The 14,110-nt window shown below is 33.9% G+C and overlaps 1 protein-coding gene across 1 annotated transcript in view; it reads right to left on the bottom strand.

Moving 5' to 3' along the window:
• Nucleotides 1-439: 439 nt before the first annotated feature.
• Nucleotides 440-14,110, bottom strand: part of LOC106478575 (protein dachsous-like) — a 123,041-nt gene continuing 109,370 nt past the window's right edge. The window contains exons 16-21 of the mRNA XM_022382187.1: nt 13,768-14,053; nt 12,704-12,990; nt 11,000-11,141; nt 6,661-6,832; nt 5,977-6,184; nt 440-5,323 (exon numbers count right to left, since the gene is read on the bottom strand). Of these exons, the coding sequence (XP_022237895.1) occupies nt 2,996-5,323; nt 5,977-6,184; nt 6,661-6,832; nt 11,000-11,141; nt 12,704-12,990; nt 13,768-14,053 (3,423 nt within the window). The 3' untranslated portion in view covers nt 440-2,995. The remainder of the gene's footprint in view (nt 5,324-5,976; nt 6,185-6,660; nt 6,833-10,999; nt 11,142-12,703; nt 12,991-13,767; nt 14,054-14,110) is intronic.

The raw sequence follows: 14,110 nt of genomic DNA on the forward strand, positions 1-14,110 counted from the left end.
TCTACAAATGTAATAAAAAATCGAACTATGAATGATTACTGCAAAACTATTAGTTAGGTAATTTTACGTAATGAAGAAAAAGTCTGCAATTAGTGTAAAAAAAAAGACAGAAAATTTTCATATGCTTTTTATTATATACAAACAACGACATATTTTTTACAAATAGCGAAAACAACCGAAATTTCACATTTGTACAACTAAAGGTATGAAACCAATACAAAGGTACAATCTCTAACAAAAGGTTGTACAACTGAGGCTAAGCACGGTAAATTTGATACAACAATAAATTTACACATTACTTACAACACATAACCTGGTGAAAAAAACAAAACGTAATGTGTAAACAACAACTGAAGATATCTTATTAAAAGCAACTGAGTATTAAAATAATAAAAACAAATATATATATATATATATATTACACCGTTTTCTAGCAGCAAATGTATGATACAAGAAAACAAGTTTATTTCAAAACTTTTTGCTAAATATAAACTCATTTTAATATATATATATTGCGTTATTTTGTTATATTTTATATGTTTGTAATATTAACAGAGATGATTAATTATAAACTTGTTGCTATGGGAGAAAATACATTAATCAGAACTGTCGTTTCAAGAAATACTTTTTGCATGTGATCATGCGTATTACATAGGCATTTATCAAAATTGTTGGATTAACTATATGCCCCCCCCCCCCCAGATGATTGTTCCTAAACGTGTAGAAAAATTGGTATTGAACACCACGATTTTATTCGTTAAATCGTCCAAGACCCTATATTGATCAAATTATACTGCGTATTTTCGTTTATTTTAAGCTTCAACTTAAACTATGTTTACACGATTATGGTGAAAAAACAAACAATCAGCACATATTTCCTATATTTAACCTTTGTAGACAGAACAGTCCTCGGGGTCTTGACCCCAGAAGAAAGTACACAACATGTGCACTTGTCCCGTTTTATAGGTACGAGCTCTGCTCATTAAGAAAAAAGAAATAAATTATAATGAACGATAGAGATCTCTTATACGTCAACTACAAACAGCAGTCCCCCGAAGCTATAGACTTAATTTTGTCTGCTCTTAATAAGCAATTTTCGGTGGAAATCAAATGGCAATTACGACAAAAATTAATGATCGTATTGTTGAGGAATGTCTTAAAGGTACGCGCAATAAAACGATGTCATACCACACTTAAGGAATTTTATTCTTCATATCCTGCTATACACTGTATATAGAAATACGATGTTTTAAAAATAAACGTTAAGGTTTTTATCCCGTAATACTAGCAAAAATTTAACACAGGAGTAGAAGGGAAAGATATAATGCCTCATTATGGTCCTGTTATCTAGTGCAAAAAAATTGTAATTATCCCAACTAGTAATTTTTTCACTGTACTGTAAATATCAGTATTATAAGTTATAAAAAGCTTATCTTAACCTTGAAATACTTTAACAATTTAAAACTGTCTTTAGTTATCATCGTGCTTTCTCAAAATCAAAAAATTACTGTTGAATAAACCATAGTAAAACAAACTGGAACAGGGTGATTGATTTCAGGGGTATTATGGTAAACAAACTTCAAAGTCATTATGGCATTACTAACGTTAAAAATACGTAGATTATTTGTTTTTGACAATCCTTCACTTATTTGAAACACGCTTTATAATACATAAATGTTAAGTCAAAACATTTTGATAACCTAATGATTTAAGACTCGCTTCTCATAAAATATTATACAATTCAAAACATGTTAAACGGGTAATAATTGTGCCAGGACTTCAAAGAAGTGAAAGATGAAGATTCAATGTTTAAAATATATCGCTGAGTACTTAACAAATATCAAAGTAGAATTTAAAAAGCCCGATAACCTAAGTGTTTATTGTGACTTTATGTTATATTTTGAAGAAAGGCTTAGGCCCTTGGCGATCAGATAAATAATCAATACTACAATTTGTTGCTTAATTTCTTTCACATAGTTTTATAAATCGCCTTTATTGTTTCACTTTCTCTGCCTTTTGTCACTTTCAATGAAGAAAGGTTCTGTCTTTTGAAAATTAATTGGGTCATCTGGTTTCTTGAAGTATGATTTATTTACGTTTTTGATCCTATGCGGTTTTTTTTAAGTATGAGAAATAAAATCAACATACGAAACTTACTATTTTATAAAAATCATTCAATTACTTCAGATATGCAAAAATAAAATTATATAAAGGACAGACCATTTTTTTTTATAAATGTTTAACCTGATGTAGTCGTAAACGAAGAACTGAGATAATTATCAATGTATATTTTAAGCCACAACATTAATGATGATTTATCTTAGGCACTCACATAATATTGATATAAAAATGATAAAATACCAACAAGCCATATTTACAGTATTTGTTCAAAATCCTGCACTATGTTATTTTTGAAGTGATAAACTGTATACATTTATGATCTTGTATGGCACAAACAAATTTATTTATTTTTTCGTATTTAAAATACTATTAATATCATAGTGCCTCTATTTTATCTGTGCATGAGTTTCCAGCTTCTCAATTAATTTTTACATTCAACCAACAGGTTATAATTTAAACATAACCTAGCAAAAAGTGTAAAAGTTTGATTTAATAATGCAATTGTACAAGGTAATAGCTTTTGAACAAAAAATTCAACTTTTCAATAGCTGAGCCTTGGCACCAAGCAAAAAATCTTTTCAAAACAAGATATGAAATATTTTTTTCCTCATACCATGATCAATTATAACCAATGGCCAATATTTACTGAACAATAGGACACCCATTACATCACTGGAGTAGCAACTGGGCATACAAAAACTGTATCAGAATATCTTTGGAATTTTGGCCCCTTATTGCAATAAATTGTTTGCTAGATATTGTCCATGTACATATGTACAACCTTCACAGTACTCTTCACTGACTCACTACACTCATAAAAAGTTTACAAAAAATAAATAATTAAAAGTCATCCAAAAATAGTAATCTGAAGAGTTTAGATCTGAAGTTCTGTCTCTGATCCTGATGAGCCTGTAATAATATGGTTTGAGAGACAGTGTGACCGTGGATGATTCTGGTCAACAAGACCAAGCACCTGAGCTGACGAAGCATTACCAGGAGTAACTAAAGGAGAAATTGATGGAGTTCGTGTGGCCAATGGAGAAAGGGAAGGTGAAAAGCTGGGAGACATAGCAGAAGAAGCAAACGTACTTTCATGTGTGATGGGAGACCGTGGCAAGGATGGCAATGTTGTAGCCTGACTAGTGTATCCAGAACTAAGAGCAACAGGACTAACATAACAAGGTGCCACATTGGTTATCAAAGGTGGGGGTATTGTCTTCACTTGAGGATTTAAAGTTTTTTTAGGTGCATATGGAGGGGGTACACTGTCATCCTTTAACCTGGCTATCTCTGCAAACACATGGGCAAGAGGTTGATACTGGGGTCCCCATTCTAACAGGTAGTCCCAGTTATAACTACCAGTAAGTTCTTCCTCACTGTGGACAATTGAGCTTAAAGATCCTGTCATAGAAGGTTCAGGTGCATCTCCAAACCCAAAAGGTCTGGTGCCATCCATTATTGCATCTTCATCCTCAGTACTGACATTGTTCAACTTAGTGTAAATTAAGTTACTAATATCCATGCCATCCCCTTCTCCTCCACCTTCTTCATCAAACATATGCATGCTTTCTACACTGTTTGTACTAGACAATTTGCTGAAGTCTTGACTACTACGAGCATCAGGATGTGAAGTGTTAATGCCCAGCCGTGCAAGGTATTCCTGTGTATTTTGGATGGAAGTGTCTGAAAGATTATCATCATCATGTATGCCAGAATCTGGAACACCAAGTCGCTGCATTTTTTGTTGTTGCATCAATGGGCCTTCGTTAATCATTCTTATCTCTTCATCTTCAACATCTTCTCCTTCTTCAACTGAACCTCGACCACTAGATGCAGAATGGGACTGGTCTGACACTTCTGAAGTGGCTCCAGTTACATGTTGACCCCGAGTGGGTGGGTCAAAGTGGGCAATGTCATTGTAGTGTGGAGGAAACTGAGAAATTCCTGATGAGCTTGATGGAGGAGCTCTTATGTCAATAGTATCAAAAGAATTATCAAATCCTTGAGCAACTGAAGGCTTACCACTACGCTTGTGGCGCATACGAAGAAAGAAAATCATTGTCATTAGAACAATTGCAATAATAGCCAAACCTATAACTAAGCCTAATCCCCAGGCAGGAAGACCACCTTCTAGCTTTTCTTCTGCAGATGCTGTGTGAGATGCATTCAAAGAAAAGTCAATTGTTAATTCAACTGCTGCAAGAGCAGTGAGAGATTTGGGTCGGCCACTGCTTGCCACAACCACAAGGGAAATATCTTGGTTAAATGAGTCCCTGTGGTGTTCCAACTGATTATATCTAAAAAGTTCCCTTACTGTGACCACACCAGATGTACTGTTGATTTTGAAATATTTAGAGGAGTCACGAAATTTGTACATTATGCGTCCATCAACACCTTCATCCCTATCAACAGAATTCACCTTGCCAGCCACATAGCCAACAGGTGCATCTCCGGGAACTGTAAAGTGATAGGTGTTGTAAGTAAACTCTGGAGGATACTCATCTTTACTCTGTATGTTCACCTGGACTTGTACACTAGCATATTTTCCTCCTTTATCCACAGCCATGATGGTGAAGTAATATCTATTCTTTGACTCATAATCAAATACACTACCTGTTGTGACAACACCTGTTTCAGTGTTGATATTAAACTTCTCTTTGCCTTCTCCATCTGAAAGAGAATAGTTAAGTTTTCCAAAAATACCCCTATCTCCATCAGTTGCCTGGGCTACAAATACTGAGGTACCAGCTGGTGTGTTCTCTTCCACAAATTCAGTGTACATTTGGAGAGGAAAATAGGGTTCGTGGTCATTCTCATCAGCTATGTTTATGGTAACACTGGCTAGGGCTGACATAAGGTGTTCTGAATCATTGTCAGTTGCACGAACAATAAACTTGTACTCTGGCACTAAGTCATAGTCTAAATTGTCTATTAATGTGATCATCCCAGTCTGAGAGTCTATATGAAACTTTGTGTTACTATTTCCTGATGTAATATCATAAATTATGTTGGCCTGTGCAGCCTCATCTTTGTCCAAGGCCATAACCTGAATTACAGATGTGCCAATGGGAGCCATCTCTGAAACAGAAGCTTCGTAATGGCTTTGATTGAATGATGGTGCATGGTCATTGATGTCATCAATGTAGATCAACACTTCTGCAGTAGAATTCTTGACAGGGCTACCTCTGTCCATAGCCATCACCTTAAGAAACAATTTAAAAAAAAATATATATATATATGTATGTGGAGTACTACTAATACATGAATTTTGTGTGTGTGTTTTATGATATTATATACATACTTAACTTTTCTTTAAAGTTAATTCCATTAATATATTTTTGTTATGATGTTTAATATAATTTTGAATCAATTTTTATAGTATATTTTGCATTGTAAGCTTAGAATATGGAATTAAGTCTAACTTAAATCTCCTAAGCTAGCTGAACCTCGTGAGATATTATTAAGGTAATCACCAAAAACATTCTTAATAGAAACAAATGATGATTCAATGTATTCTAATTACAATAGATTTTTTGTTTACTGATTTACGATATTAAGTACTTCTTATCCTGCATTAACTAATTAGTAACTCTTTAGTTTTGATCTCCATAATTAGCATATTATTTTATCAAGAGATATTAATAATTGCATGCAGGTATCATAAATTCTGACTTAGTGCAACTTGATTGTATAATTAGTGGATATTAAAGTATCAAACTGACTATACTTATGATGTTGACTTTTACTAGTTAGTAACAGTTTTTTTCAAATAGAATATAAAAACAATTTTGTTATTTTTTATTTGTATAAAAATGTAAGATGAGATTATTTACAGAAACTTCAATAAAATAGTACCTTGAGAGAATAATTTGGAGTTTCTTCACGATCAACTACTTTAACTAAAATAATCTCTCCATTGTTGCCATCAATGGAAAATTTCTGTCCTACATTCCCACTAATTATGTTGTAGAAAATATTGCTGTTAGCTCTAGATTTATCCAAGTCAGTTGCTGACACTTTAGTCACTGTTGTACCTGGCTCCGATTCTTCTGACACATGAGTACTGAAACATTAAAGTTGACAAAGAAATCAGAGTTTATCAAAACCATAATTTTAATTAAAAAGTGTACCTGAAAGATAAGACTTATGAAAATTGTTACTCAAAATTTCAAAATATTAAACGATTTCAGAGTAAAAGCTAAATACCAAAGAAAACTGAGTTCAAAACAATATTTATCCAAATTAACATTTGCAACATTTACAAGAGTTTCTTCATCAGATTTTATATAGTTTAATACATCTTCTTTACATCTTTTATGTCATCCTCTCTGGACTTGATTTTTCATCACTAGATAAAGGTAAAAGTGACATACTGCACACACACATATATATTTAATTATGTTGGTTAACTTCCTTGTTTCTCATTGATGAATAATGATAGTCATTAAAATTATTTTAGTTATACCATAATTTAGCTCTAAACATTAATCTTTACATAATGTTTTATGATAAAATGAAAATACTTTACTTTCTACTGACCTGTAGACTAATTTTGAGAACTTTGGTGCATTATCATTTATATCCTTTAGATGAACCTGCACAGCAGCAGCACTAAAGAGGGAAGGATTACCCTTATCTTTAGCTGTCACCACCAGATGGAGAACTGGTTGCTTAGGGTCAAATGCTAGTGATTTATTGGTATGTATCATACCTGTAATAAACACAATAATTTAAAGCAAGAACAAAAAAATTGTAAATTTTAACTACATTTCAACAAGTCTTGATGTGTCATAAACTGATATAAACAGTGTATAAAATAAGATTTTTATGTTGTAATACAATGGGCCTGATGAACTCTGATACTGAGCCAAAGATCTTGTCAGAAGCAACATGTAACAAGCAATATATAGTTGAAATGCTACAATATCTTCTTTTTAGTGGAAACCTGTAGCGGGCCATTTAAGAATGATGTGATATCACATCAGTTAGTTATTAATGGATCAAGCTGTACCAGTTTAGGTCTTATGTCTAGTCAAAATTTAATTACTAATTAATTATGTTTTATAGTTTTTTAACATGTGTGGATTCATCTATATGCCAACATGAAGGATCTTGTCCAAGAATTGGTGAAAATGAGATGCAAGAGTGAGACAGTTGATAAATCTGATGTGATGAAATGTGAAAGAATGAACACCTTCTACAAAAGCTGAAGTCTCAGGAAGAAAGGCCCAGTCTAAATAAAGGAGGAAGGAGGTGCAGTGAAAGAGAGTGCTGGAAGTATCAATAGCATATACATCTGAATGATGGTGAGCACAGGTGAGAAGGAGAAAAAATAAGCATACAGAAAAAGACAAGGTGTAATGAATATGAAGCCAAAGGCCCAAACAGAGCATGTAAAACCATGTCAAAGTCTCAGTCAAGCATGGGAGTAGGACAGGGGGTTGGTGAAGAAAAAAAGGATAATAAAAAAGTGGAGAGGACAGGATAAGAAAAGCCTGACATTAAGGAGAAAGATGAGATGTAGTTGATAAAGCTGCCTGAGAACTAGTAGTGGAAATTCATGGTTGAACAGCCACGTGAAAAAGGCCAAAAAGTAGGCTACAATAGAATAGCCCAGAGTAGAGGAGAGGCTGATGGACAAATGTCAAAAATGTACCACATCTGTTGATAGACAGAGTTGAAGGATGACAGGAATAGAATATGTAAAAATCTAAACAATTGGAGAGTTCAGCCCTGCAAGCAATGGACAGGACAAATCTCACATGTTAAGAGAAGGAACAACACCTATGAGTCAGAGGGAGATATGGTTGGAGCAAACGAGTGTAAGAATGGGACAAAGGAATGGGGGGGGGGCATATACCAATGGAAAGGACAAGAGTAATAGGAGGCATACTGAAAAGGGTGAGACCAGTCTCAAACCCAACAAAAAATTTGAGAGTGGAGAGACCACTTTGCAGTTAGAACCCTGTCCAGCCAAGAGAACTGATTTGCCACCAAGTTCACAATACACAAGACAAACCCAAAATAGCAGGTCTAATATGAGGGAACAAAAATAGCCCTGGAATGGGTATCTCTCTGATGGTTGATATAATGATTATGGAATTGTTAGAGTGGATCATGATCAACCAATCCGGGAGAAGAGGGAGGAAATGGGAAAATGCCCAAGAGACAGCAAGAAGTTCAAGTATGCTGTTGTGCAGTAAAAGCTCCACTGGAATCCACATGGTCAAAGTTATGTAGTTGTTCAGAGACCCCCCCCCCCCCCATCCTGACAGAGATGCAGCTGTGATGAGACAGAGAAGGAGTTGGGGACAGCACAAGGATGCTCACCATGGTACTTACACAGTCGAGTCATTCTGACAAACTCTTGAGAAGAGGAGGAAGGGAGGCTTAAACTCGAGTACAACAGATCCTGAAAAGATGCAACTTGATCTTCAATTTCAAATGGAAGAGGCACATGTGTGCATGGCTGGAATGAATGAGTGGTTCAAGAGAAACCTGAGTTCCCCAAAAGAAAAAGAACCACTTGTGCTGGGTGTGAAAAAGAGGTACAAATTTTGGTGAAAAGACATTCCATTGTTCATAAATAAAATGGAGAAAGCTGAGCTTAACTGAGATGGAAGTTGTAGAAGACAACCAGATGTACCAAAGATTGGACAAGTGTGAGAAAAGACTTGGAAGGCTTGACAAGTTAGTCCAGGCATTCAGCACTCAAGAAGGGGCAAGGAGAAGCTAATCATCCATATAATAATGGAACCTCAGCCCCATTCTGTGAACAAGGCAGGCAAATGCCCCCATGACTTGAATAAAGACATGTGAAGCAGATGCAAAGCCAAGAGGAAGAGCACAGAACTGAAAGATCTGATCCTAATGGATGAAACAAATAAAACGACTGGAGGACAGGGCAATTGGAATGTGTAAAAAGGTGTCCTCAATGCCAACCTTGGTCATCTACAGTCTGGGTGAAAAGGAACCTTCCATATGGAACCAAGGGATGATAAGAAACCAATTGAGAGATAACAGATCAATAACCAGACACCAATCTCCAGTCTCTTTGGGAACCACAGAAAAACAAGAGTAGTAACCAGGGTTAAATGCCCTCTTGATAATATTTCTAGCCAAGAGACCTCAGACACATCCTCAAGGCACTGAAGCTAATGGGGAACAGAAGGAGAGAGAAAGGAGGAAAAGAGGAGGAGGTAAAGAGAAGTGGAGAAATAGGCCATGGGTGAGAACCTGAAGAATCCATATGTCAGAAAAATGGAGACCAAACATTGGTAAAGAGGGGCAGATTGCCCCCCACAGGGCCATACCTGACAGGATAATCACTGACAAGAAAAGCAACAACCCTGACATTGGGAAGAGGGAGGATGGGAAATAGAGGAGGAATAAAGTAAGGAGAGATAGAGCAGAAGAAGAAATATTGGCCAATGTGGAGAAAGGAAGACAACAAACCTTTTCAGAAAACCCCTCCTGAGGACAATGAAGTGTTTCAGACATAAGGTGAAGTGACAAGAGGTAACACAGGAAAGCAGTAAGAAAAAATACAAAGGCTCAAAAGTTGAGCACAAGAAAGGGAAGTAAAAGTTAAGGGGTCCATCCCCAAACAGGTAAAAGATATTCCAAAAATTGGAAAACAAGGAATGGAAATGAATAGTGGCTGTAATCCAGGACAAGAGTCAAGTAGATGAGGCATGTTGTACAGGAGTATAGGTGTTTGAGAAATGAGTTTGCATGGACTCTAATGTGAAGGAAGGAAGACAAAGTAGTTTCAAGTATGGGTTTCATGTAATAAAGTATGGGAGGAATAAAAAGGCAAATGGGAAAGATAAAGAAAAGAACATACCCGCAAAATGATGTCAAAAAAGAGAAGGAAAGAATGAGGATTTTCCACCACAGGTAAAGTTGTGACTAGTGCAAATCCTGTTGGGAAGATAGCCTGTCAAAATCAACATATCCTGATCCTGTTCAAACTGGGGAGAAGAAATCAGCTCAATGGATGGGAGGAGTAGGCCAGTTTGCATGAAGAAACCCATAACATGTTGAATGATGGCTGTCACTTAAACCACAAACGAGCCCCCAGTAGTCACAATAGTCTCAAGTCACATATTAGGAATATCATTACTGTCACAGGACAAAGCATTTCAGAATTTATAAGTAAATAAAAAATTGTTTTCTTTAGTTATATAGTTATAAAAAAAAACCAGTGAAACTTAAAACGAAAAATGTTTCATAAATTATTGCAAATCTCACCTAACTGATTAATAATTTTAAAAACACATGTATTCCACACATTGCTGAGGAAAAGAACAAAGTTGTTTGAGTGCAAGTGCTTAAGGGGAGTTACTATGCAAGGAGATTGTGTCACTCTCATATTGGCGGAGGGTTATTATCACTCAGCGATGTCATCATGTACTAGTGTAGTTCACATTAAGCACGTGATTTTTAGGTGGGAGTTAACTAAAACCTGGTAGTATGCAAATCTCAAAGGCAGATGTGCAAGTGATCAAGCTATTCCGTGTATGGAGATGAGGTATTATCTCAAAATTATTACTTTACTTGTGAAGAAAACTTGTTATTGTTCACTAAAGCACCATCTCTAAGAGCTCTGTGTAAAAGAAATCACACCTTCTCATTAATAAATAGCTTTAATTTCCACTTGTAAAATAATTGGATTTTTCCTACTTGGTATATCAGGCATAATGCTACAAGTGTTTATTTGGCAATGTACACCTTAAATTTTCTACACCTTAAGTCTCGCAGACAACTTAGCTGTAATTAAAAGCATGTGATTTTTTTTATAGATAACAAATCATAGCCTTAAACACTGCCACTTCTTGTGATACACATTTACACATTATTGATAGACATTCCTTACCAGTTTTTTCATTTATATAAAATCCTTCAACTGATGTGGACACAAGACTATAACTAATATGAGCATTTATTCCAGTGTCTTCATCAGTAGCATTAATTTTAAGCACTTCATATCCAGGACTTACAAGTTCAGGTAGATGGACCTATAAGTATAAACAAAATAACTCCATATTAACTTTCAAAACTCTGTATATTAATTACCATTGACTTCTTTCATCATACTTTTGTGCTATGGAAATCCATTCAATAGAATTTAGTCTAACTTTATATTGGATGAAACTAATATGCATTTTGAATTGAATAATATATAAATCAAAGTATTTCATAACATTTTTAGTCTTTGTAACTTCTTTAAATGCTATAGTTATTGAAAATTTTGTAAGTTCTGTTTCCTTGATTTTTTCACTTCTGTAATCTCTGTAATTTCTACAACTTTTATAATATCTTTAAACTTTAGTTGTTTTTTTTATAAATTTTTTAACGAAAACTTTTAAGTTTATACTGATTAACATTTTCTCAGTCCTTATAAACTTTCTCTTAAAATCCTTGTAGTTTATTCCATTCTATGAAACTTATCACTTATTGTGACTTTCTGAACCTCTGTGATTAATGATAACTCTTTTCTTCCTTTTCCAGAGTCAGTTGAAATGACAAATTCTGCAAAGGCTTCTCATTTTGATGTTCTTTTTTTTTTCATCTTTACATTTAACTAACATTATTAACATCTGTTTTGAAATAGGTATAGTCTCAGATCACAAGTATGTAAAATAAATTTATTTATAAATCTGACATTTCTCTTTTAATCATTATTACTAAAATTTTCAAATAAAGGTTGTACCTTACAGTGACAATATCATTATAAAATATTATCAGTTTGAATTTTTATCCTTATTCTAATGACTACAGATGATATCACTAGAATGATATCCCAAGGATTAGTTTTACCCAACTATTTAGCTTATATCCTTCTTATCTGAATGACATAATCAACTATGCTTTTCATTTAGTATACATTTTCTTTGCATACGATAATACTATATTTGCTATACACGCTGACTTACCAATATTAATAGAAGCAGTACAAACAGATCTTGATAAATTATTGACATGGTTAACAGGAAGTGCATAAAAAACTAACTTTAAAACTGCTAAACTTAGACCAAAGTGTAAAAGCTATCTTACCACTTTAGACATAAAAAAGAATGAATTAACTCAACTCATTCAAGAAACTGAAAATTAATTTGCTTGCTCACCTCATTACAACAAAAGTAAAATTGCTCAAAGAATTGATGTTATGACTAATTTAAAAGTGTCTATTCGAAAAAAATAATGTTTCAGAAATTTGTGTCACTCTTTGATATTACCATATCTTAATTACTGCATATTGGCCTGAAGTAGTGTAGTCAATACATTTTTACAAAAATGTTATAAGTGAAAAAGTGTTAAAATTATTAAATAAATTACTATGTTTGTAAAAACATTTCAAACTTTTAGTTAGAAACTATCATTTTTCTCACAAAACTATCTGCCATGAAACAAAAAAACTTAAAGACATGTATTATAGATTAAATAGTCTAAACTATGCTATGTATACTAATTGTTATTCTGAATAATCAAGTTTCTTAAAAGTGGGTATCTTTTTTAAGCATTTAACAATAAAGCTAAACATTTTCTTTTATTCAGAATGAGAGCATTAAATTTATACCTCATAAGAATTCTGGGAGAATACTGGAGCATTGTCATTGATATCTGTTACATGAACAATTAAGTATGTCTCTGCAAGATGGGCTGAATCTGAAGCTTGAATCTGAAGCTGATATTGCTTTTGTTTTTCATGGTCTAGAGGCTGGGTGAGAGTAATGTGTCCACTGAATCGGTCAATGCTAAAGATGCCACTTGGGTTCCCACCAGCAGCAAAACTGTAGATGAGAGGAGGGTTGGTATCTACATCATTTGCTGTAATTGTCGTGATTACTGTGCCCACCTTGGCTCCTAGAGAAAAGACCCTCAACTTTGACATTGACTACAACAATCGTCTCTTTCAACATTATAAAATGAGTAGACAAAGAACTAATGAGAATCTAGATTGTCTAAAGATTAGTTAGGAAATGATACAACTTCTTTCTTAGACATAGATCCTTAATCTAATGATCTTTTATGCTAGAACAGGATTTTATGTTCTTGAGAAGCTTACCAAAATTTTGTGCAATCGGGAGTTGGAAAAAAAATGCATTCTTTCGAATATAATGAATCTATAGTTTTTCAGGTAGAAATAGTTTGATATTTTATGGGTAAGTAACTTGTAGTTTTACAAATTTCTTAAATGAATACATACTTTTCACTGTCCAAAACACATGAAAATGAACAAAACGTTTAATCTATTAGGGGCAGAAATAAGTATACCTTGCAAAACTCACTCCATTTTAACAATCATGTGTACCATCTTGATAAGATTTGTAAACCCAGAAAGTTACAAACAACATTGAACACAAAATAATATAATCATATACAATGTTAATGTAGCTGACAAAATAGGCACATTTCATCATTTGAAAATAAATGTATCAGTGCAAAAAAAATATTTCAAGTAAAATTTTCATATTATAATCTCCTTTCAAACTACTACAAAGGTGTTTTTTACTAGAACATATTCTTTAACAATGATAAAGGCAGAAGAACCAAACAAAAAAAGTTAAAAATGTTCAAACATGTTTCTTAGTAAATTGCTATGAAAATGTGCTGGTAAAACTGGTAATTAAAGTCTCTTACCTTCACTGATGCTGACAACATTGTGAGGGGGAAAAACAGGTTGATTGTCATTAATATCAACAATAGTAATTCTTAGGGTACAGGTTCCTGTCAACTGAGGTGTTCCTTCATCTGTTGCTATGATTGTCAGATGGTAAGTATCTCTTATTTCTCTATCCAAGACAATGTTGGTCTTTACAATACCACTGTATGGTGGTTCAATCACAAAGGCATTGTCATGGTTTCCATCTATGATGTGGTAAATTATGTTTCCAATACCTCCCTGATCTTCATCTAATGCAGAAACCTAAATTAAAGAAGAAACGTTAATAATGATAAGTGATGACAAAAATCATTATTACAT

The sequence above is a fragment of the Limulus polyphemus genome, unplaced genomic scaffold (assembly GCF_000517525.1).
Source record: "Limulus polyphemus unplaced genomic scaffold, Limulus_polyphemus-2.1.2 Scaffold227, whole genome shotgun sequence".
NCBI lineage: Eukaryota > Metazoa > Arthropoda > Merostomata > Xiphosura > Limulidae > Limulus > Limulus polyphemus.